The 24,518-nt window shown below is 46.0% G+C and overlaps 1 protein-coding gene across 5 annotated transcripts in view; it reads left to right on the forward strand.

Annotated features, from left to right (window-relative positions):
* The window catches only part of srcin1a (SRC kinase signaling inhibitor 1a), a 51,601-nt gene that overhangs the window by 21,887 nt on the left and 5,196 nt on the right, over positions 1 to 24,518 (forward strand). For 3 of the 5 annotated variants that reach the window (XM_049745314.2, XM_049745311.2, XM_049745313.2), the window contains 19 exons: positions 8,712 to 8,744; positions 9,352 to 9,683; positions 11,596 to 11,622; positions 14,526 to 14,721; positions 15,134 to 15,429; positions 16,216 to 17,033; positions 17,214 to 17,315; positions 17,528 to 17,655; positions 17,970 to 17,990; positions 18,526 to 18,686; positions 19,604 to 19,779; positions 20,609 to 20,739; positions 20,886 to 21,033; positions 21,130 to 21,433; positions 21,509 to 21,773; positions 21,947 to 22,086; positions 22,251 to 22,400; positions 22,702 to 23,430; positions 24,365 to 24,478. In XM_049745314.2, the coding sequence (XP_049601271.1) occupies positions 8,712 to 8,744; positions 9,352 to 9,683; positions 11,596 to 11,622; positions 14,526 to 14,721; positions 15,134 to 15,429; positions 16,216 to 17,033; positions 17,214 to 17,315; positions 17,528 to 17,655; positions 17,970 to 17,990; positions 18,526 to 18,686; positions 19,604 to 19,779; positions 20,609 to 20,739; positions 20,886 to 21,033; positions 21,130 to 21,433; positions 21,509 to 21,773; positions 21,947 to 22,086; positions 22,251 to 22,400; positions 22,702 to 23,430; positions 24,365 to 24,478 (4,271 nt within the window). Of the gene's footprint in view, positions 1 to 8,711; positions 8,745 to 9,351; positions 9,684 to 9,761; positions 10,408 to 11,595; positions 11,623 to 14,525; positions 14,722 to 15,133; positions 15,430 to 16,215; positions 17,034 to 17,213; positions 17,316 to 17,527; positions 17,656 to 17,969; positions 17,991 to 18,525; positions 18,687 to 19,603; positions 19,780 to 20,608; positions 20,740 to 20,885; positions 21,034 to 21,129; positions 21,434 to 21,508; positions 21,774 to 21,946; positions 22,087 to 22,250; positions 22,401 to 22,701; positions 23,431 to 24,364; positions 24,479 to 24,518 lie in introns of those variants that run through there. The other 2 variants (XM_049745312.2, XM_049745315.2) reach the window with 2 other exon arrangements.

The raw sequence follows: 24,518 nt of genomic DNA on the forward strand, positions 1-24,518 counted from the left end.
GAGATTTGTTTGATATCTTATGCCGCCGCCGCCGCTGCCGTCTCATTCAGACTTGCGTAAGTGAGAGAGTTTGTGATGACTTCTTTTTATGTGCACAGAGACTACTTTGTTAGAGCCGTGTCGGAAAATACACGAGGATTCCACCTTTAAAAAGATGATGGGATTCCGTTTTGAGAGCTGTTAATTAAAAGATGGAAGGAAGCAAGGTTTGGATCAAGTGAAGTTGCACAGCCACAACAGTAGGTGGCAGCGGTGCATTTGAGGTATGCGAATGTACCTAATGAAGTGTTAATGAGGAAATGTGTCATTGTCTTAATTTTTTAATTTAATTTAGCATATATTGCTGAGTTGGCAATATTGCAACTCATGTTGCAAACATTCGAAAATACGTTTGTCATAGTCAAGTGGTGGTACTTGAAGAGCTAAATTGTTTTGGGTTTTTTTCTTCAATTGATCAATGGCCTTTGTAGCTAAGAAAACAAATTGTACGCTTCTACCTAGGTTCCATCCAGTGTATTGTATTGGAAGCTCATTTGTAACTGCTTGTTTCCATGGCGACGTCAGCCGTCACTCACCTTGCAGCCCTTCTCCCTCTGTGACTCATGTTGGAAAGAGTTGGATTTGGTTGACTGGAGATTTTTTATTTATTTTTTTAAAAGTGAGCATCAACCTCAGCTCTGGTGTGGGACAAGGACATTGCCCCCGCCTGCACCTCCTTCATCATTAGCTATTCCTTGCTATGCACTGGAACGAGGAAAAAAAATACAGCGACCTGGCAGTCACCAAGGCCTGCCCGGGTGTTTTCTGCACAGGGGCTCTCATTAGCCTGCCGGGCTTTGAGTCAATGCAGGCCAACACCTCTCCTCGCTTTCTTGCGCCTTCCCCTTCAACAAACTCCAATTAGGATCTACTGTCTGTGTGCGATCATGCGTGCGCACTCGAGTGTGTGTCAGTATGTGACACTAGGTTCACGACTTGACCTTGTTGTGGTTCTGAGTAGTAGTTACTTCCTTTTGGCAGCATTAATTAGCCAAGTCAAGTATCAAGGGTTCACGCCCGGGGCTACAGTAAATACCAAATTGAGTGTCAGTGTTTGGAGACACAAACATTTTTTATTTTTTATTTTTTTTAACACTCCTGGCTGGTATTTTGGCTTTGACAGTCTTGGTGCGGAAAATGAAACAAGGGCATACGTTGGCAACATCAACAAGCATCTAGTGGGCTGTTTTTGGCAACGAGAGCTTCTTGTGTGGCTTTCCTAAAATATTAGGAACAACAGTGCAGTTATACTGGCTCGATAAAAGCTAGCGGTGACGTCTGCAGTTCGAGAGAAAAACGTTTGCATCTGTTCTGGGGAGCCGGAGGCGGCGGGTCACAAAAAGTCAGCTGTTGAGTGTGAGCGTGCGTGTGCGTAGGTGTGTGTGTTATTGGGAGGGGGCATTTTATTGTGATTCGAAGCTAATTAAAGGCTGTGGCAGGTTCTTTGAGGAAATGGATGCAGATGAGCGAGAAGCACAAAAGAAGCCTGGCGAATGAGTGTCAAGCTTTTAAAACGCAAGATGTGGAAATGTGTCACAAGCGTCTCGGCACGCCTGAGGAGATTCGGTGACTGAGGTGGATTTTCTTTTCACGTTTTTTTTTTTCGCTTTGAATGTAGCTGCTAGTACGATGTTTTAATATGACAAGTTCTTGTGAAAACGGGGGAGGGCCATTCCAAAAAAAGGCTTATGCATTTTATTTTAATCTTCTTTCCAAGAGTGGTATGAGCTTGTCTCGTCAGACCCAAGCTCCGGTTTCAGACACTAATGAGTCTCACTTGCAGACGTCTCCTTCCTGTCCCATCATTCACCTGCCCTCCATGTCTACATCCGGGACTTTTTTTTCCACATCCTTATTCCATTAATTTTCAGTTTCTGCACACTGATTGCATGTAGTGCTGGTGTTTTCCACCAGGTGGTGCTGGTCTTACCTTCTTACAGTGTTGCTTTGAGATACGTGTTTCGTGCGAAAACACAATCTTCAAATCATCTTTTCCCGTAATGTTAATTATATTATCTTAGATTGTATTATTTGTTCATCGTAGAGATGGAACTGAAAAAAGAGAAAATGTAACCATCTAAACAGAAATGAAATGGGCCCAATTCTTGATTGGCAGCACCTCATCTGATGGAAGTGGTTCCATCAGATGGCCCCAAGGGAGTCACGGTAAATGCCGCGTTTATTGTGTTGAATGTTACTCGGTGCCCTGGGCGTCAGCGCCGATGTGGGAGTCGTCAGTGTGTCTGACGTGAGCCCCACGGCCGTCCACTCCATTGTGTTGGTGCAAGGACACTGAAAATACAGCCAGACTCTTGACCATCTCCGCAATTAATTATTAACTCAACAAGCTGTAGTAAAACAGTCAAGGTTTGTCAGCGAGCCACTACAGGCGCATTTGTCTTTGAAGCAGTTTAAAAGAGGGCAATTTTCACAATTTGAAACACTTCCCGGGTGTCTGTGATGATGTCACGTCATTATGACATTCTTTGGTTAATATTTACCTATAACAGGCTTGTTGAAATGCTAATATAGAAGATGCATTTTGTTGCCATAACAACCAGGGCCGGCGCTAGGTCATTACAATGAAGCAAGGGCTGTGTTGGCACCCTACTGACTTTGACATTTTTGCGTCCTGAAATTCGGCCCAATTTAAAATGAGCCACATTTCCACAAATAGGCAGCTAACAGATTTACACGTTCGATTTCACACTCAACGGCCCGAGACCCGACTGTTTGTATACGAGACATTAAAAAGTTAATTTCGCATAATTTGTCCCATATAACTTGTAAACGTCGCGAGGGAGGATGCAGAAAAGATGCATGTGACATGATTATGTGCGGCGAGATGTGATCACTTTGGGGAAAATACGACACTGCTCACGCTACACAATGCGCCGTAATTCACTGCAGTCCTTTTGTAGCCAAGAGGCACCCTGAGAAAAGGGCACAGACAGTCAATTTTATAGGTGGTGCACAGTGCAGAAAAACACCTTGCTATGCTTCCTTAGAAAACCTCGTAAATCATTACCAAACAACTTGTAGCGTGAAAGGCGGATTCATAAACACGATACAAGCGCTACAAAATGAAGTTCGGAGACATGCTTGTTTTACGTCCACTCTACGTACTTATCTGAGGAAATGTGTCATCGGGAAACATATAACATTGCTGCCGCTTCTCTTCATTAGTTTTTAAATATACATTGACCACACTGCTGCCTAAGTATCAACGAACAAGAAGTGATGTTACGTTTTTACGCGGTCAGTTTCTCACACTGATGCTATTTTAATGCTACGTAGTTGCTGCTCATAAACATCAAGCTCATTAACGAGCTATTGTTTGCTGCTCAAAGTCAAGACCTGTTTATAAATCAAACAGAGCCCACCAAGTTGACCTAAATAAATGCTCTAAAGTATTACACGTGATCAAAAACAGTAATAATCATGATTTAATGCTTTAATCAATTGAAAATTATGCTGCTTCTTGTACTAGAGCAGTAATGGTGCTTGTTTCATTAGCTCGTCTATGATGTTTCCTATTATGTGTTAGCATTAAGCTAACTTATGTGGTTGGTATGTAAAAAAAAAAAAATTCTCGCAAGACAATCGGAAAAATGCAATCACTGTGTTAAAAACATCTGCCGATATCAAGCAACCGCAGCATTTATCAACCCTTTTTGGCTTTGTTACATCGTTTAGCCTGCTAAGTGTCCTCGGGGGTGCTCGCTAACACCCGTGAAAACAAATACAAGCTGTTAATAAACTATGACTGGTTAATTTTTCATTTTCAACACGATGTAGAGACTGTCGACGCCACCTCCCTCCTCCAGTCACGTCCTCCGAGTCTTCATTAGCGCAGCCAATGCTTGTACGCGACTTGTAATACCCGCTTCCCCCATTCGCGCGCCAGCTGTTGCCCGCATGCGCCTGGCATGCTACCCACATGCGTCGCAGCAATTCCGCCACTTTGATTGATAACTATGAGAGGAACTCATTTGACAGCAGATGTGCCCAGGACGTGTAGCTTGTTAGCTTAGCATCTTGGCTGCGTCTAGCTAGCATGGGATTTATGAAATAGTTTTGACTACTGCTCTGCAGGGAGCTCATACGCAGCATGTCAAAAGCGGCCATGTGTTCTTTCGAAATAAAATGCCTTCTAATTAGCCAACATCAATAACCACGTTGAGATTTTATGTGTGGGAATTCTATGATCGTGAACAAAAACAGAGGCTTCACATCGCGGTGGAACCAATTGTGTTTAGAAATTACTTAATGGTAATTATAATCGTGTTAAAGGGATTGTCTTGGAGTCTTATGTGCTTAATTTGACATTTTTAAATGTTTTATTTCATTATGTCTTGATTTTAAAAAAAATAGCAGAATCAACAAATTTAGTCTCAATATGACATACATCACGCAAATGACTTTGCCTGTTCACTTCAAAGTGGTTTTCATCAATTTAATAGCTGTACCACTTTATTTTCCCGCCGAGCTTTTTATAATCTTCATCATGCACCTGCTGTTTTTATACTGGAACATCATGAGTGTTTGTTCTCGTGGGTTATTTCAAGTCAAGTCATTCTTTGCAGTAATAGCTTCTTTGTTCCCCCTCCGAATGTAAACACGCCACGGTATTCTGATTAATATTGCGCTAAAAGAATCAGAATTAAAACGTCAAAGTGGCATCGAGCTCGCGTTGCGAACGTCACATGACCAAAAGCAGATAAGAGCCGAGCCGTTACGTTCCGTGAATCTAACATCAGGGGCTTATTTTTTTCAAAATTGAGTCATGCTGATACAAATAGTCCCATTTATGAACGTTGAAAATGCCCTGAGCCTATTTTTGTGGTATTATGGTATTTATTCAATGTTAAATTTAGTTTCAAATACATTTTAGGTTACGCCAAAATATCCTTGGATATATACGACAGTTTCATTTTGTAGATTTGCATACATTAGAAGGATTTATCGTCAGTCTTGCCGGAGGTCCGCGCCCTCTGATGGCTCTCGGTACTTCCATATGAGGAAAGGCTCACGGGAACATGACATCACGCTGCGTTCACGCTTGTAAGAAGATCCGTCATCTGTAGCCTTACCTGCCCGCCATCCCATCCTTCTTAATCAGCTCATGAATATGCATCCGGTCTGCTTTTTAATATCCTCCCGTTTCTCCTCGCTGGCCGTTGCAGTTAGCTAAATGGAACGTATCAACATGTGTCGGAATGGCTGGCAAGTACACTGCTGTTTATTACACGAGACCCACGAGATTCATAACTCCTCGTCAGACTCGAGCAATTAACCATGTGAGCGCAAATGTTGGCTCCTTTCCAAACTTGTTGATCAATAAATTAACAGCCGCCCATTTGTGCATGTTTTCCAAACCTACGAGACACGCACCGAATCAGAGCTGATGGTGTTCCAGGAGATGCTTGGTGGTGCCGGCGTTGCCCGGGGAGACGCGGTGTTGTTAGGTTGTGAAGAAGCTGGTGGGTGGAAGGAGGCTCCTTATTAAAGCTCTCCTTTGCCAATAAATGATCAAGGTTTTTCGGCCGACCCGGAGCCTTCACGTTGTCTCTCGGCTTTTAAAATTGCTGCTTGACCTCCTCCTTGATGGCTTCCTGCGGGTGGGCGGCCACCATCTTCACTTCGCTTTTAGCGCTCGTCTCCCGACGCCGCTTCAAGCTTTCACGGCTAATGGAGGGAAAATGTTAAGTGCACATGCTTGCCCGCTAGCAATGGCCCTGTTTTTTTTTTTTTTTTTTTTATAAAAACCCTTTGAGTGGACACCAGTTTCACAAATATAGAATACTTTTAAAAGCCTCCGTGAGTTTTTTGTGTCGACTTAACGTTTATGGAAGCAGTCACTCGAGTCAACATTTTTATAAAGAACAAACTGATTAACTTGATATCAACGGAGAAAAGCCGTCATTTAAAAAGGCCCACGTTGACAGGAGGCAATATCCTCCTCCCACCGTGTCTTTCCATCCCCTCTTAGTTGTTTGCACAGAATACCAATTGCTGATTGTTGCACTGCTCCTTGTATTTCTCACGATACTCGTTCTTTAACCTCCCTCCGCTGACTCACCCTCTCGGTTAAAATATTCAGCGCCGTCACAGCTGGCGTCCCGCAAGAAGCTTACGATGCGCACCCACTAAATTAAAATTCAAGGTATAGGCGCGTTTGCCTCGCTTTGCTTCAATGACCGCTCAATGCAACGAGTGACAGTCTGTGCACTGAAGGATTAGAGAAGTATGATTAAACATGGTTGGACAAGATACTATTTTACATTAAATACAGTATTAAGGTCCACTGGAGCACGGAATTCTGCACGCTCAGGCCACAACATTGTGTACTCTTACACAATCACAATTATTTTTCAAAAATTGCTCGGTCGTCATGGTAACAAAAGCTGTACTTCTCCGATATAGCCATTATGCAACAAATTCCATTTAGAATAAAAATGTTACGCCGTCACGGTTAAATGACATGCATAATTTACACCTGTGATATATTTATTAACTTAGCACTCGGCTGTCAATAGCTGGAGCGCTACAATGGAAGCAGTGGAGTCAGAAGGCTTCTTAGCATTCCGAGGGCGCCTCTCTCTACCCTTCACTCCTTCTGACCTGCTTTGAAGTGAGCACGTATGAAATCGATGAAAGCCGTCGAACCGCGAGAGTTTCAGCAGGTGTCGAAGAAGACGCTTCTTCTGCTTCTTCTTGACGAGATGAAATTCAGTTCACTGAAATGACCCAGCTTTGAGTGGAGGCCTCGGCATACATGATCATATTCTGTGTGCGTGTCTCTCCAACAGTGACTTAAAAGTCAGAAGTTGAGAATAACCACGATACACTTTCAGGCCATAACGTTAGAAGGACAACTCCGTTTCAGGTTTTAAGTGAATAATGTATGAATGTTCTAATAGAAAATGTTAGCAATTTAGCTATTCTGTTTTGAAATAGTACCTTAAGATAAGGAATTACTTAAAATCTTTATCAAAATCCCCTCAGAATTTTCACTACCCGTCTTGCTATATGTTAGCATTTGAGCTAATGTCCACAAAGAATTATAATAAAATCCTTGATGACATGTAACGCTTTCTGTTCTCAGGTTGATATCTAACTACATATTAGCAAACCAAATGTTAGCATTCTGTACTCAAGTGTGTTTTTAAGCATATTGTTAGCAAGTTAGCTGTTGTGCAGTTTGCGTTTGTCATGGTACTTAACACGGGATTTTTTTTTTTTTTCAATTTAATACGGTTCTGTTTTCTGTGCTCATGTTGCCATTTTGCGGTCGATATGATGACTGTACTAACAACACTATATGTTAGCACGTTAGCATTCCGTCAGTTTCCATTAGCTGTTCCTCTATTCCCGAGGCTACCACTCTTTTTGCTCCTTTTAGTTCTGCAGCCGATGTTCTTTTCGCAGGCTTTGCTTTGTCTGCAGGCTTATGTGAAGATATATTGAGGCGCCAATGACGCCAGCATGAAGCGTGAATTCACATTTTTCTATTCTTTGCTATCTCAACCCACGCAGCTTATAAAGACCACTGTCTTCTATCTGCTCCATGCAAAGTTTTGTCAGACCTCTCGCAATTGTGCGCCAAACTTATTGTCTTGCATTCAGGGCTTGTCTGCCGAGAGGCTGGCACGGGCATTGTTATACTGAATTTTTTTTTTTCTCAAGTTGTGATACAAAGGTTCCATTTTCGCAGAGCATTGTGATGGGACTCTTGATTTGGGCCACTTGTTAGCTAACACGCCACGAGCTAATGAAGTGCAAAGTGGATATCTGCTCGATGCTAACGCTGTCAACCCGCCGGCCCGCTTCACCTCTATTTATCATCACTTCATCTCTAATGGACACCAGGGCACGATAAATAGACTGGCTAAGTGGGGCAATTGCAGTCCTTCACCGCTTGTATTTCAAGATTTGCCCAGAGGAGAGCATCACATTTTGTTTTAATCACAGTAAATGTGATTACAGGGTTGCCATGCAACGGATGAATTGCCAAGCCTTACCATTAATCGCAAAAAAAACTTTAAGCTTGAAGGAAAATAAAGCTTTTATTTCAAGATTAATTTCAGCTGTACGATTTACTTAGAGGTTGTATTGCTGCGCAGCCTTGCTCTTTCCACAAGGGGGCGCAAAATCCTGGTACAACTGCCGAAGAACAGGAGAATCGCGCAAATAAGTGAAGAAATAAATCACACCGCAATTTCGAGCAAACCCGCCCAGAGCAGTTGCACATATTGCACATGCCAGAAACCGTCACTTTTGATTTGGTTAATAACCAACATTCTGCGCTCTTCACGCATTAGCAGTCTGCACGTGGCTTTGGCTCCAAAGAGACTCAATTATTCCTCCATTTTTTTTAATGCACTTCATCCAACCTTTTTTTTTTGTGTGACAATTAACCTTCAGTGTATCGATTGTGTGTCCACCTGCTTCCAGTTGACTACAACTTAAATGTGCTATTAGGTGTTTTCATGTACTCATAGTCGTCAACTGTGTTCTTATGTGTGTGCGTGTGAATACATGATTTATGCATGTCCTAATTGTTACTGTTGGAAAAGTGCTATTAATTCTAATAGTGCTTTTTGCTGTTGCCACTGTGTTTGTTTGCACACAAACACGTGAATTAACCCCTTGGCATGTTTCTCTTGCAGCACATGCCAGCAGGGCCTGTTATCCCAAACAAGGTAACTTACACGGCAAACATTCCATCACTTTTTTTTTTCTTTCCTTGTATATGTTTGTTGTTTTTACCATTTGTTTGTTATTATTGAGCTGTGTTGTCCATTAAGTTGTTCCTAACGTCGTCATCAAATGAATATAAATTTACCGGAAGGAATGAAGAATATTTGCCAGCCGATGTTACTAATCTAGCTAATGACGTAGCAAAAACTAAAATTGAAAAAAAAAAAAATCCATAATTTTGGTGATACTTTGGTTAGGTGTGCCGTGAGATTTTTCTTTTGTAAATTGGCTCAATAAAGGTTGACGAATGAAGTATGTCAGGGAGTGAGTTGAGGACAGTGATCGCGGAAATATGATGTTTGTTTCATAAGCCAAGAATCGTTAATGGCGCTTAGGATGACAAAGCAGCAAAACAAGCTCACTTTTGATTCATTACAAAAGCCTTTCCTCTTTGCTCACCATTTTTCTTGCCTTGCCAGCACTTTGGAATCAATACTGGGGCCAGGAACTGCCCTCCTATCTAACATCGCATCCCATTTCTTTCTCTACCTGCTTCTCCTTATCTCTTCCACCATGGTCACTTCCTTCCTCCGTTCATCGCCGCTGCAGAACTAGAGCGCGGCGGCACTCACATGATCTCCACGGATGACCTGGAGTACCCGCGGGAGTATCGGACGCTGGGCAGCAGCGGCCGGCGCTTCTCCAACGTGGGCCTGGTGCACACGTCGGAACACCGGCACACGGTGACGGCGGCGCAGAGCCTGGAGGCGCTCACCAACCTACACAAGGCCGACATGGAGCGCAAGCGGGACGCCTTCATGGACCACCTGAAGAGCAAGTACCAGCAGCAGCAGCTGCAACATCAACACCACAACCCGCCGTCACCGTCGCACTCGCACGCCAGCATGAGGGGAAGCTCCGAGAGGGCTGCTCGAGAACAGGTATGCACCAAACATGAACATTTTAGATTTCGATACGTACTTGCACATACAAACAGAAATGATGTCTTTCAGATGAAATATGTTGATCAAATTTAAACAGCCTAGTTTGCTTAGCGACGCACTCAGCCGTGAAAAATTTCAACCGGAGTCACCACATCTCAAAAGTACACAAACGACAGGGTTTTGTTTTATAAGAGCCATTGACAGACAGACAGAGAGAGAGAGAGAGGGAGGGCGGGAGCGATTCAGGTGGAGTCCATAGTTGCCATGGTAACCCCGTCCACATATGGCGGGACTATCACGTTGCAAAGGTCGGGCAACGCAGACGAGCGGGAATTGCAAATGATCCAAATGATAAATTCGTAGGTGCACGTCGCATCTTTTAGTGTTTGCGTAGGGAGGGCGAGGGGTGCTACTGAGGACACGGCAAAAGCCTTGCATCTCCCGCATGTGGAGGAGGAGGGAAGAGTGACGAGAGAGGGAGGGAGGGAGGAGCTGGAGCGAGTACAGCTCTGCGACCAGTCAGGCAAGCCCGCCGCCGCCGTTGCCGCTGTTCAATTAGCCCGCAGCGGCGAGAATCAGAAGGCCACCGGCGAAAAAGAAGCGTCCCGATTAGCTGATGTAATGAATTAAATAACGTGCGATGAGGGAGGAAGGGGAGACACGGACGCTTCGCTGCGCTTGACGGACGGGCGAGGATGAATGGAGCGGCGGACGGGTGCAGGTGAGGCTGGACTGAAGCGTGTCGACATGTGTGTGCGTCCATGTCCTCTACCTGTTGTTTGTTTTGGTTGTCGCGGCGACACCCAGACAACACCGACTGCCTACATGCAGTGTTGTTTTATCATTTTTGAAGTGATAGTCTATTCAGTCGCAGTTTCGATGTGTGTGTGTTTGTGTGTGTGTGAGAGATAGAAGTACAAATGACGGTAGCTGGTGGGCTGCTGGGGGATGACGACATGCAGTGGAGGAAGGGGAGTAGTGAGTGCAGCCTGCTTTACATGCTGGTCAGGTAATGCGGTGCTCCAGCTCACTCAGCTCTGTGCCTTCGGTGCACAATTGCGCGAGCAATTCTAAGATTCTTCCTTTCTGTTCACCGCGGGGGGGAAATGCAAACCCAGAAGACTGCGGTCGGTAATTGTTGCCGATAGCGCCGTAAAGAAGGAAGGGGACGAGGCTTTGACTTGACTCGCTCCAGCTGCGTGCCAAAATGGAGTCAATAAAGTTGTCTCATCAAGAGACGAGTAAATATTTACAACGCACTTGATGGAGTGTCAGGAGAGTTTTCTGCACTGACCCTTGTTGTTGTCGCTTTATTTCATTATTAGATGTGCGGACAAGTCGGGTTGACTCACTTGTGCTGAATTTAAAAGGACTTGTGTGTTCACTCCCACAACGGCGCAAAAGGCCTAGCCCCCACCACAATCCAAAAACAAACATATTAGGTTTATTGAAGACTCCAAATTGTTCTTCGTTGTGAATATTGTGAAAGACAAACCTTAAAACCCCATATTGACACCCCCCCCCCCCCCCCCCCCCCTCCCGTCACTTGTGCGTCAGCATTTATTAATACGCAGCGACTGACTGATTACTCAGAAGCGCCTGCAGATAAAAAGAATAAGCGCTTGAATAAGGGTTGGGATTTAAAATTCATGACCGCTGCCCAATCTTTCTTATTTTTTTTAATTCAGTACCCGCACGGTATATTTCTAGGGCGACTGGCTGCTTGTGATTCAGGACTGATTATGTTTTAATGGGGGGAATTCACCCCTGCTTAATATGAGGCGGTGTGACGGGACGTGCAATACAATCTTTATTTGTATAGTGAGACAGCGAGCTGACATTTTATTTCATTGCACTTACTAAAACTATCTTCTCTTTTTTTTCTTCTGTGCAACTGGAAACATCACAGCAACAACCCAACTACTGGAGTTTTAAGGTCAGTGCTGCATATTAAAGGAAAACCTCCACCAAGGAGTTTGTGTGTTTACTTGTTTATGTCTGATTTTGGATTCGTCTGCACCAAATTTCCTATCACATTTCAGACAAAAAAAAAAAGAATATATACTATATATATATATATATATATATATATATATATATATATATATATATATATATATATATATATATATATATATATATATATATATATATATATATATATATATGTATGTTCTTTTCCGTTACACCACTCGCATTTCAATTTGAACTGAGGCTTAGGCCATCTGTTTGCTTACAGGATATAAAGGCTGTCACTTGAGTGACCTTTGAGCGTGATGTACTGGATAGATGAGTGTTTGACCTCCAGTTTATCTGTTTGCTCAAGCGTCAAATCTCCCGCATTCATGCATATATACATTATATGTATATAGAAGGTGGTCGTGTCAGGGTGTAGCCTTGGAGAATTTATTACACCTTACACATGGCCACATTTTTTTATTTAACGAACACCTCAGCAGAAGAAATACTCGTCGCTAAGACATATTGATCATCTGCTTCGACAGTCAAGTATCCCCCCGGTGGGCAGTTGTCTCTTGTGGAAGTTGGCAGGGAGGAGCTCTTGCTAAACAATGCGAGTATTGATGTGTGAGAGCACGGGGGATAAAAAAAAAAAAAAAAAGCCAGGGGCTTATATTCTGTGTAACACACACACACACACACACCCTTCTATTCCACATCGGCTATCAGCGCGACAGGGTGGAAATGTCAGTGAATATCAATAGCCGAGTTCCTTGACCCATAGTGAGATGCGCGGCAGTTTATCTATCACTCTCAGCATTTTACTCCAAAAGTGATTGATGGGAATTAGAGTGCCGCTCGCAAGCCTAATGATAGCTTTTAGCTTTTGCAGATGACAACCTCGTCAATTCAACAATTTACAAAAAGCCCTCGTGCCAATTTTCAACCAACTTTTTTTAACGTTGTCTTTTCATGTCTTAGCTTTTTGCATTGCTCACTTCACCTTCGACGAACCTTCATTCGAACGTCTCCTCACTTCTCCATCGTTGGTTAATTTGTGTCATTTTATTGTCATGTTTAGTCGCTTCATGGGAAATCCCCAGAAAGTCTTTTCGCCTATAAAAATTTGTCAGCCATGATTCAGATTAAAACAGTAAAATCGACTTTGCAAACGTTTATTGCAGTCGTCTAAAACGTATTAGATTAGATATTATTTGATTGACAGGTAAAAGCTAATAAAAACGACTACTTTATGTCTGGCCCACCATTGTCTTCAGGGCACCATTTTCTTTTCTGTTTATTCCCCGGCGAAGCAGTTTGCTCCATGAATTGACGGCGCCTGCTATTAGGAAGCCTCAGTTGTCTTGTAAGGGGGAAGGAAGCCAGGGGGGTCGCTCGGGGGTATTGTGTGTCCAGGCAGAAGATTGGCCTGAGAGTAATCGCCAAGGTGGCTGAATAGCGAGAGAGGCGCAGTCAGTCAATTTATGTGCAGAGGAGAGAGAGCAAATGCGAAACCAAGAAATGACAAATGAGGCACAAAGAGGATTCTTGGAAGTGTAAAGTGCGTCGAAGCAAGAGGGAATAACAATATAAAAAAAAAAAAAAATTGCAAAATAGGCGGGCAAGGTGTCAGAACATCAGCAGACTTCATAAATAATATTCATGTGTGGTTGACGCTAACAGGGCTCACTTATAGAAAATGTGTCCATTGCTTTAAAAAAAAAAAAAAAAAAAAAAAACGGGGGAAGATGCTCAGTTGAATGCCAGGATGATTCATTATTGATGCTAAAAAATGACTACACAGAAATTTCATGTTTTGCTGTCTACCTATGGAGCACTGTAGCTATTTCCCTTTTCCTCTCTCTAGAATAGAAAACAGAAAGAAAGAAAAGTCACATTGACATCTTCAAGAACCTCTGAGTCGTCCTTCTCTGATTTGACAAATCAATAGAAAAGGACTGCTTTGTGCCGACTTTCGGAGTCAGATAAATGTTTCTATTAAAACCGTAAAGTCTTTTTGCTAAATTCGATGTCAGCTTGTGGCCCGCACACCACAAGATATGCGAAGAAAGAAAACACATCGGCTTTTATTGCTCCAAACATGTTTCTTCACATGCTTACAAACTGCTGAACACTATCACGCTATTGTATCATGTGTGTGTGTGTGTGTGTGTGTGTGTGTGTGTGTGTGTGTGTGTGTGTGTGTGTGTGTGTGTGTGTGTGTGTGTGTGTGTGTGTGTGTGTGTGTGTGTGTGGCTAAATTATGCATGCACACTGACAGAAGGCCGGCACACATAAATATAGATAGAGGCGAGTATCAAGTGAAAAGTTGCTTTCGGGCAAAACGGATAAATAATGTAACTGACTTTCTGTGATGCTAAACATTGGCGATGGTTCATGGCGGGCCAATATTGCTACTTAAAACTATTTTCACTTTGCTTGACATGAATAAGAAAAACTTTTGTGAAAGTCTCCCTTGGGAAGACTTTTCTTCGTTTTACATACTAAATAGGACACATTATAGAGTTTGAATATGCACCGATGAAACGAGTGGAATAAGGCGGCAAGGATGTCCAATGTTAAAAGACTCCAGATTGGTGTTTCTTCCAAACAAGCAGCAGAGCTTGTGGGAGCTCATTACGGGAACCTCTGCGTCAGAGGATCATCCAGCCGCTCCGCTGAGCTCGGGGCCCAGCTGCCCTGAATCCGCAGTGTGCCGGCCAGCGCCAGATTTACATGAGCTTCCCAAAAAAAAAAAAAAATTTACGGCAGCTGGGGAGTTTGAATGAGGGCACAAAGCTCAAGAACATCCTCCGACTGCTGTGTTTGTGTTCTTCTGACTTTTCCTCACCTCACGGTTGTGTCGTCTGACTCTCGCAGAGCCGCAGCCCTCGCCACTCCCAGTCCACCCAGTCGGGGCTCGCCGACCAGGCCACCAAGCTGTCCTTCGCCTCTGCAGAGTCCCTGGAGACCATGTCCGAGGCCGACGTGCCTATCGGCTTTAACAGGATGAACCGCTTCCGTCAGAGCCTGCCCCTGTCGCGATCTGCTAGCCAGAATAAGCTACGCTCTCCAGGTGAGCATGTAGCGCACACACACTTAGCCTCTTTTCCTGGTCCATCCTCTTTTTTTTTTTTTTTTTTTACTTTTGTTGGGTTTGCGTCTGCACATTTTGGGTTTTCCAGCACCACTACATGTCTGACTTTTAACAATTGGTTCTTTCTTTGCTTTGTGTGTTCTTTTGTGTGTTTGGACCGTGCTCTACCAAGATGAGTATGCAGGTTAGTCAGGCGTCAAGACACATTTAAAAAAAAAAAAAATGTCAGATCAAATTGAAGTGTTGCAGCATCCCTGTGGATAAATGAGGATAATTTATTTTATTTTGTATATTTTGAGTTTAATCATACTTAACTGGGTTTTGAAATGTGTTATGAATTATGTGCGTATGATAAATGTGATTTACCGTTTTGATTTTATTTTATTTTTAGGCGTGCTCTTCCTGCAGTACGGCGACGAGACGCGCCGCGTGCACATCACCCACGAGTTGAGCAGCCTGGACACCCTGCACGCCCTCATCGTGCACATGTTCCCGCAGAAGTTGACTGCCGGCATGCTCAAATCGCCCAACACGGCCGTGCTCATCAAAGACGAGGCGCGGAACGTCTTCTACGAGCTGGAGGACGTGCGTGACATCCAGGACCGCAGTGTCATCAAGATCTACCGCAAGGAGCCCATCTATGCCTCCTACCCGGCCGCCGCCCACCTGGCCAACGGGGACCTGCGGGTGAGCGAGGCCGGGAAGTCTGTAGTGTGGATTTTCTTTTTCATGGCTGTCACTTTGACATATTTTTGGTAGGAAAAAAAATCACAGTCCCTCAAAGGCCCATTTGAATTGCCACGATGTGCTATATCACTTTGTTTAAAAGAAAATGTTTTCAGTCTTTAATGCAGCACTAATGAGCTTTTTTTTTTTTTGTAAGTTGTTGTTTTTGTTGCTTCACTGGTGATTTAAGCAGGTATTCCTCCCGGAAATGTACTTCCCATCTTCAGCAGACCATCTGTTGACAACAATGTTGCCGTGTTAAAATAAGCGTATCTTTTTTTTTTTTTTTACATTTCCGCCTCAGCGACAATCAAGAAAGACCTGAGGGAGACATAGTTTTTGGTTTTAATTATTGAACACAAAACCCTGCTTAGCCATTTCTTGCCATGAACAATACATTGAAGGGTGATAATGACAACGGGACAGGCGGGTGTTTAAGTGTACCTAATTTTGCGATTTGCCGGCAAACAAATATATTCTAATTAGTTATGCAAGTATGTTGACATTTTTTGGCGGCCTCCTGTATTTGCTGATAACACGGTGAGCACTGTGGCTAGAAAGGCGCAATGAGTTAAGCGTTAAATGCAATAACAAATGATTGTTTGTCATTCGATGGCCGTAAAGGGAGTCGAGCGCCACTTTATGACACACCACAAAAAAGCCGGCTAAAATGGATAGTCTTTAACGTCACCGTTTACTACTGACAGTTGTATCTCCATGGTAACAAGGGCCGCTTCCTGATTTCAGAGGGACATGGTGTACTCGTCCTGTGACTCCTCCCCGACTCGCCGCCTCAACACGCTTCCCTCGTCCTCGGGCTCTTCGGGCTCCCCTTCCCGCTCCCGCCTCTCCTACAGCAGCGGCCGCCCACCTTCCTTCGCCGGGTCCCACTCGCCCCACGAGCAGGCGCGCCACCCCCACCACGCTGCCGCGGCAGCAGCCCACATGGCCAACGCGGCCCTCTCGCCCTCGCCCAGTGCCATCCTTGAACGGCGTGACGTCAAGCCGGACGAGGAAGTCTCGGCGAAGAATTTGGCGCTGATGAAGAACGAGTCTTTGTACGCGGACCCCTACAGCCTGATGCACGAGGGCCGCCTCAGCATCGCCTCCACGCAGTCCCTGGCGGCCATCGGAGACCCCTTCAGTTTCCCCGTGTCCTCAGGCCTGTACCGCCGCGGCTCCGTGCGGTCCCTCAGCACATACTCCGCCGCCGCCCTGCAAGGGGAGCTGGACGATTCTCTCTACAAGCCTGGGGGGTCCCTATACGCCGACACGTACTCGGCCACGCTGGGCATGGGCTTCCGCATGGCGCCGTCATCCCCGCAGAAGATCCCCGACATGCACTTGCGGGACAGAGACACATACTCTGGCTCGCCCAACCGGGCTTCCCCTGTCAGGCAGAACTTCCGCAAGGACTCTGTGTCCTCTGTGTTCATAGACAGTCCCAAGTCCAGACCCAGCTCTGGCTCCGAGCCTCTCTGCCTCACCGCCGGACCAGGGGAGGGGGGCAGGGCTACACCCGGTTTTGGGTCATCGCTGTCCGGACCAGATTCTGATGCCAGCAGGTCGGTTGAAGCGTATGAGTCGGCTCTAGAGCAGCAGGAATGCCATAAATAGGTTCTGGGCTCCATTTGTAGCCCACTATGTTTTTGACTAGATTGCTTTTTAAGGATTGTTGAAACCATCTCAGATGTGAAAATACCTATATGATGTTGAAGTTGACTTGAGATCGGACACTCCGACAGGGATCATCGTCTGGAGCGCATGGAGGCCATGGAGAAGCAGATCGCCAGCCTGACCGGCCTGGTCCAGAGCGTCCTGACCAGAGCGCCAGACAGTGACAGCACGTAAGGCCATCTCGGCTCCATTATGGTTGGAATAGCAGATTTACACAGTACCTGAAGTATTTATACTCCCCTACGTGAGAAGACTAGCTAATGACGACATTTAGCGAGCTTTCCGGACACAAAGCAGGCGATGCAAAAGCCTCGTTACTGTCCGGTGTTGCTTTTAGAGTGAGCACTGTAATGTGCTTGCCCTCTGGCCGTTGATCCCTCAGATGCGGCCTGCTGCGCCTCTGCATGATGGCGGGCTGCCCCCCGGACCAGGGAGCCGACTTCTCACGGACATTACCTTTCTCTTCCAGTGACAAGACCGACACCAACAGCGACGGCTCCGCCACTGGAAGTGAGTACCGCAACGGTCGAGGGTTGGGAACTCGGACACCGCCAAGTTTTGTTTTTTAGTTGACACATCTTACGACTGACTCGAAATGGAAAACTCTTTAGTACCCCAAAGTGACACTCAAATGTCTCACTGGGCTCAAGTTCACCGGATCACTTAAGTGAGTTCATGAAGCAATTTTCCCACCACTACCTGATTTATCAGCTGAGAGCTGTTCTAATTCCCAACAGTCAAATCCAGTACGATCGTATTTGAAAAAACAAAACAAAAAAACAACTCCCTCTTACTACGAGTAACTGGATCTTTCTATATTCCAGCAGGACGGCTAAAGAAGAAAGGTAGTTGCCATTTCATTACTCCTTTGCCCTCCTCTCACCTCCTGTTTCGGGTGTCTTCCTCTCCAGAATAGTGCGGACCCCCTCCCTCGTCTCCCTTTCTTTCTGTCTCTAAATATCTGCTTGGTCCTTCAGGGGCTTTCACAGTCTTGTTTGGTCTTAGATGGGACACTGTCAGAAGACTTTCTCTGTGTGCGTGTGTGTGTGTGTGGGTGTGTGCATTTTTGGGAGTGAGCCGTACTCCCACAGCGGTTTATTTAAGATAAGAGCATGGTTATCCCCCCCCTGTGTGTCACTACTGGGCCAACTAATTGCACCTTCGAATGGGTTTACTAATAGCATGAGCTCAAATATCTCCAGTGGGCCATTAGGGCTTTGTGGGTTTGCTCAGTCACACGCTGTGCACACTGTGTGTGTACGCGTGGTTGTGTGTTGATTTTGTGTGTATACATATAGTGTAACAGGCCAGTCGGTGTTAAACTGAATGACTTGACCTCACCGTGAACCCTGGTTCCCCCTCCCTCCCCGTGATTGACAGCTCACACGCCGTCGGCCCCGCTGGCGCTGATGCCGCCGCCGCCGTCTAACTCGACGCCGCTGAACAACGTCAGCCGCCTGCAGATGCAGCTGCACTTGCACGGGCTGCAGCAGAACGCCAACGACCTGCGCAAGCAGCTCGGACAGTTGCGTAAGACGCAGGTACTGTCAATTATTCAGAAGACGGCTTTTAGGATGATGCAGTTGGACAGCGCCGATTATCATGTACTGCATAAGCGATAGATTTAGATTTTTTAAAATTATCTATATTATTTATTTGATTTTTTTTTTAAATGATTTTTTTAAATTGTGAAAATAGATGGACAATATATTAGTATTCAATCATTACCTCCCCCCCAATTTTTTTTTTTTATTTCAAATAAAATTACATTTTAATTTTTACATACTAATGATATATAGATTTTATTATTTATTTCTTTTCCTCATTCATTGTCATGACATCCAGAAAAGAGCCAGGGCGTTTCCTCTGCACCTTACGTGTCACCCCGCAGCTTGCATTTAACATGCGGCTTATGAATTATTCAACCGAGACAGGGTGCAAGATGGGGGTTCTTCTCCAGCGTGCGCTTATGTAAATAATATCAGCGTAAATATTTGTGAATATTTGATAAAATATGATAATGTGGTCTTCTGTTTCGACGTATCCCCGTGGTGGCTTTGTAGCAGGGACCACACGGGGTCATCCGCAATGTGAGCGGTGTTGTTTTACTTCCTGGAACATGTGGCTCATCCATAATGCATCCTTCCTCCCTTACCAGGTGCTTTCATCTCAGAGTTGTATTACACACGCCGACTCGTTACAATTTTCCATTCATAACGTCGAGGAGGAGTTTCGCACTTTGCCACACCCTGTGCTTTTTTTTTTTTTCTTCCTTAGGGTATCCTCAGTGTGGGCACATGCAAATTAGTGCTCGCACGGTTGCTATAAAAACAAGTTGTGAGATTTGCCCTGGAAAAAAAAGGCAGCATTATGATATAAAATGAAAACTTCTTCTCCCAGCAAATTTATTTTGTTTTAGAATTTCATAATTTTTTTCCCCATTTGGTTTATCTGACAGCTGGAGAACCAGGACTCCATGCGCACGCTGCTGAAGCGTACCGAAGCCGAGCTGAATGTGCGCGTGGCCGACGCCCTCCGCAAGCAGGAGGACCCCCTACAGAGGCAGCGCCTCCTGGTGGAGGAAGAGAGGCTCAAGTATCTCAACGAGGAGGAGCTCATCATTCAGCAGCTTCAGTCAGTACCAACACACACACACATCTGGTTAATCATCAAAATGAGATGAAAAAGCTACTTTTTGTGCGTTTACGACAAAGTGCAAATTCAAGTGAGTCACGCAGCGGCGTGGCGGCGCTCTGATAAAGCCGGAAGCGTAATTAAGCCCGACTTAGCGCTCCCAGATTCTTATTAAGATGTGAGGTGTTAGCGACTAATTGAAGCTCCTGCACGGGCAGAGCTGAGAGCCACCTTGAGATCTCTGCATCAGATATGCGCCACCATGTTCTCTGAGGTAACAGGACCCAAATTTAGCCCAAGGCCAAAAGCAAGGAGGATTAGAAAGCACATTCACATGTGTTTTAATTGTCTGTGAGAAAAATATCTACTAAACTTTGCAGAGGGTTCTCACAGAATAACCCATAAAACTGCCTGATTTCAGCAAGATAAAAATGCAATTGTATAAAGTGTGCTATAATTGCTGATTGTTGGAGTCATTTGTCTCAAATTTGTGATTATTAAGACCCCTAAATATTGTTTTAATTTTGGTGAAGTAATTTGTCTCCTTTAACCATTTATTCAATTTATAAACACATGAAGTTGACCACAATCTAAGCACTTCTGAATTCTACTGTAAACATTAGTTCAGATTTGTATTTGCCCCCGTGTTCCCTGGAAGGCACCAAAGTACTTTTCCAAACTTATTAATTCCTGCCCACGCCGCTCCGGTTCAGCTGGCCGCAAAACCTCTGCAGAAATTGCCAGCCGATGGAGCGAGTTAATTGAAAAAAGCGGCGGAGCGGCGAGAGGCGGCCCGCATTCATCTTTATGCACGTTTCCTCCCCCTCAGTGACCTGGAGAAGTCGGTGGAGGACATCCAGAAGGAGTCGTCCGTTAACCACAAGCTGGTGAGCGTGCAGGAGTTAGAGGAGAAGACGGCCGTCCTCCGAAAGTTAGGCGAGACGCTCACCGAGCTCAAGAGTGAGTCTAACGCCTTCGGCGTGACTAATTAAGCGCGGCGGCGCCCGTTCGTCTTTTAAGTCTCCCACTCGCCGTCTGTCAAGCGCTGAATCACTCATCTCCGCCAAAGAGCCGAGTCAACTGAAGTTTCTTCCCTTGCGCCCCAGATCAGTTCCCCAGCCTTCAGAGCAAGATGCGAGTGGTGCTGCGGGTGGAAGTAGAGGCGGTCAAGTTCCTGAAGGAGGAGCCGCACAGGCTGGACGCCTTGATGAAACGCTGCAAGACCATCACGGACACCCTCAACACCATGCGCAAGTATGGGACAGAGTTGAACGTGGATCTGGAAACAATCCATGTCTTGGGTCTCACAATTTGATGATGCCGATGTTTCTGACTCACCCTCCCTCCAAGGCAAGCCAGCGACGGCGTGTGGAAAAAACACGAGGACTTCACCTCGTCCAAGCACAACGAGGAGCTGAGAAAGTTCCCGGATTTCGATCTGCCCACCAGCCCGCCGCTCGCCATCAATGACCTCGGGGGAGGAAACAGCCTGTCCAACTGGAGCCCGCACACTAGCCTCTCCCGCCGCCACCACGGGAACCCGGCGGGCCAGCACAAGGACAATCACCCGCCCGTCCCTCACAAGGGCAAAGCCCTGGAGGAGCTAGAACGCCGAAGCGCTGCTGATAAAGCCTTGTCCGTCGAAGTTCGCCTGGTAGGAATCAATTTCGATTCCCGTCCTCTTATCATCGAGCCGAGGCTTTATCGGCACCATCTGTCGTCTTCCCAGGCGGCCGAGCGGGACTGGGAGGAGAAGCGGGCCAGCCTGACCCAGTACAGCGCTCAGGACATCAACCGACTGCTGGAGGAGACGCAGGCCGAGCTCCTGAAGGCCATACCCGACCTGGACTTTGCCGCCAAGCAGATCAAGCCCGCCTCCAACGCCACGTCCTCGCAGGCGCCCCAGACGCCTCAGAGTGGGACGGCCACTCCCGAGCACCGCAGCGTCAACAAGCCCCTGCAGAAGAAGGAAGGCGGGTCCAGGCTGGGATCCGGTGAGCAGTGGAGCCAAAATTGTGTCAGCTTCAGAAGATCAAAGAAAAAAAAAATACTTCTAAGATGAAACCGCGTGCTAACCAATTTCTTGTTGAATAATTTCAACATGATAAATGCAGGCTTTGAAGGTCTAGGTAGAGTTAGATTGTCGTTTTTTTCCCAACCTCCACAGATGAGCTGACGGTGCCTCGCTACCGCACAGAGAAACCCTCCAAGTCTCCCCCGCCGCCCCCACCCAGACGCAGCTTCCCTTCATCACCGGGCTTGATCACCCGCAGCGGGGAGCCCCTCATTCCCGGAAAAAGCGTCAAGGTAACCATCGCCTGCTCCCTAAAATGCAATTCTTACTTTTTAGCCATGCTATATTTGATTTATTTAGTAACAATCACCATATTGAAGGGAAAAAAAATCACACATTATATTTTCAGTCAAAATTCATGAAAGTGCAATGTGCTTCCTTCCCATCTTGCTTTCAGAAATCCGACTCTGAGGAGGCAGAGATCCAGAAGCCTCACGTGAAACTGAGGCGGACGGTGTCGGAAAACCCTCGTCCGGCTTCCACGCCTCCGACGCTGTCCGGAGACAAGACAGACGAAGAGCAGGAGAAAAGTTCTGCCCAGTTGGAGGTAAGCTGTTCCATTAACCTGACAAGCCTCACGCGTACTTGGACAGATATGCTCGCCAACAGTGAGCACATGTTCAAGCGGCCGAGTCCGTATGTGCTCCGCTTCTGGCAGCGGGTGAAAACAGAGACGGCTGCGTTCATCCACATCATGGTGGATTTCCTCATTTTTACATGACCCCATTGAGGATAACCCCCCCCAAAAAAAAGCATGTCGGATATTCACTCATCATCCTTCAGGGCGGTCGATCTGCTGTCATTGTGTTTCAATCCCAAATGAATTCAAGTGCTTTCCTGGTTTATAGGGCAGACCTTTGCGTTGCATTCCGCACATCATGTTGACCGAGTGTCCCGTCCGAGATGTGCCTCGTCGTTCGGTGACGCCGAGCGCTTCGCCCCCTCAGCGCGAACTGGAGTCACAGCGCTCCACGGACGTCAAACAAGAAGTGACTTTGCTCTTGACCGAACTGGAGATGAGGGCGCTGTCGTCCTTGGAGGCCCAGGAGCTGAGCGGCGCCATGGGAGTCATTTTGCAAACGCGCACCGTCTCGGCGCACGGCGCGGCGCTCTCGGAGGCGCACTTGAGTGAGCGGCCACTGCTGCTGCTCTTCAGGGAGGAAGCCACGCTCAAGGACGCATACAGGCTCTTGCTTTCAATTTTGGAGATGTCGCTACCGCAGCCCAAACCCAGAAAAAGATCCCCGCCCTGCTCGGGCCAGCGGAGCACCTTGGTGATGGCTCTGAGGAGAGGCATTGAGACGGGGGACATGGTTCTGAAACTCCAACCTAGCACCGACACCCAAAGTCCATATGGAGATGCAAATCTTTCAACATCAGACCTCGCCTCCGCACAGTCCAAAGCAGGAGAAAACGTCCGGCAGAGTGCCTACAAAAGGCTCGACAGCTTGGAGGAGACCATTCGAGAGTTGGAGAACACTTTGCAGGAGCTCAGCGGAGGCTCCCGTCCGGAGGACGCCGAGCCCAAATCGAGCAAGAAGCCGCCAGTCCCGCCCAAGCCGCTGACGTCGAGACAGGTTCTTTCCTCACGCCTCCTCGCCCGACACATTCTTTTCCTCATTTCCTCTCTGAGGGTCTGCGGGGAATTTCTCACGCCTCTGATGTCTGCTCCCCCATTGGCTCAGAAAAGGAAAGGGGCGGGACAGACACCAGACTTGTCTTGCGCTGTGATTGGCTCTTGGCTGCCTGTCTGTACTTTCTCACCTCTCTCACGCTTTAAACTGACAATAAAAAAAGCATTTCTTATTTTTTATTGTCCTTTCTTTGCTTCTATACCAAAACACTTTTCATCTTTGTTGTGCTGTGAAATTTCGACTTTTTTATTGTGATATTTCAGTGATGCCATATTTTCTAAAAACTCAATCCAGTGTTCCTGTGGCATACGAATGCTCCATTTTTTAATTAATACCTTTATAGTATTTTAAAACAGCTCTTGTATTGGATCTCGTAATTGGTCGTTTAAAAAAAAGAACAACTTCAACATAGCTTCACTGCCACTTGTGTTGACATGCGACACAATCACAGCATTCCCAGTCGCTGTGTTAGTGCCGCCTCCCACTCAGTGCCGGGCTGTCAAATTCAACTGTCACCAACGCCGTTCGGGATCTCATTTCCCAACGGCACGGCCGAGGATTTCAAAGTCCTCTCGCGTTGTTTCGTCATGGCCACGCTTGTCGTTGCATCACTTGATCCTACACGCTCTCCGAACGCTTACGACTTGATTGTGTTGGAAGGCAAAAAGTGATGCGGCGTGGCAGCTTGTGAAGTTCATCTCGTATTAAGTTGGACACGGTGGCGACTTTTATACTGCGCCTCCCAAATGCTAAAATGGAAGAACTTCTTGAGAGTAGAAAAATACAGACTAGTTTTTACTGCTCTTTTGAATTTATCTGGTAAATTTCCCACTCTGTATTAAAAAACTCACCAATCTCTCCCTTCTGTTTTTTCCAGGGCGGGAAGGTTCCGCCTGCCACGGCCCCCAAACTGAAACAGCTTCAGCAGCAAAATAGCACAGACAAGTACAAAGGCGGCAAGAGGGAGGACTTCCTGAAGACCCAGCAGCAGGTAGGTTCTTCTCAGGAGTGTGTGCATGCTGTGGTGTCTT

Source organism: Syngnathus scovelli, chromosome 16, assembly GCF_024217435.2.
Source record: "Syngnathus scovelli strain Florida chromosome 16, RoL_Ssco_1.2, whole genome shotgun sequence".
Classification (NCBI taxonomy): Eukaryota; Metazoa; Chordata; class Actinopteri; order Syngnathiformes; family Syngnathidae; genus Syngnathus; species Syngnathus scovelli.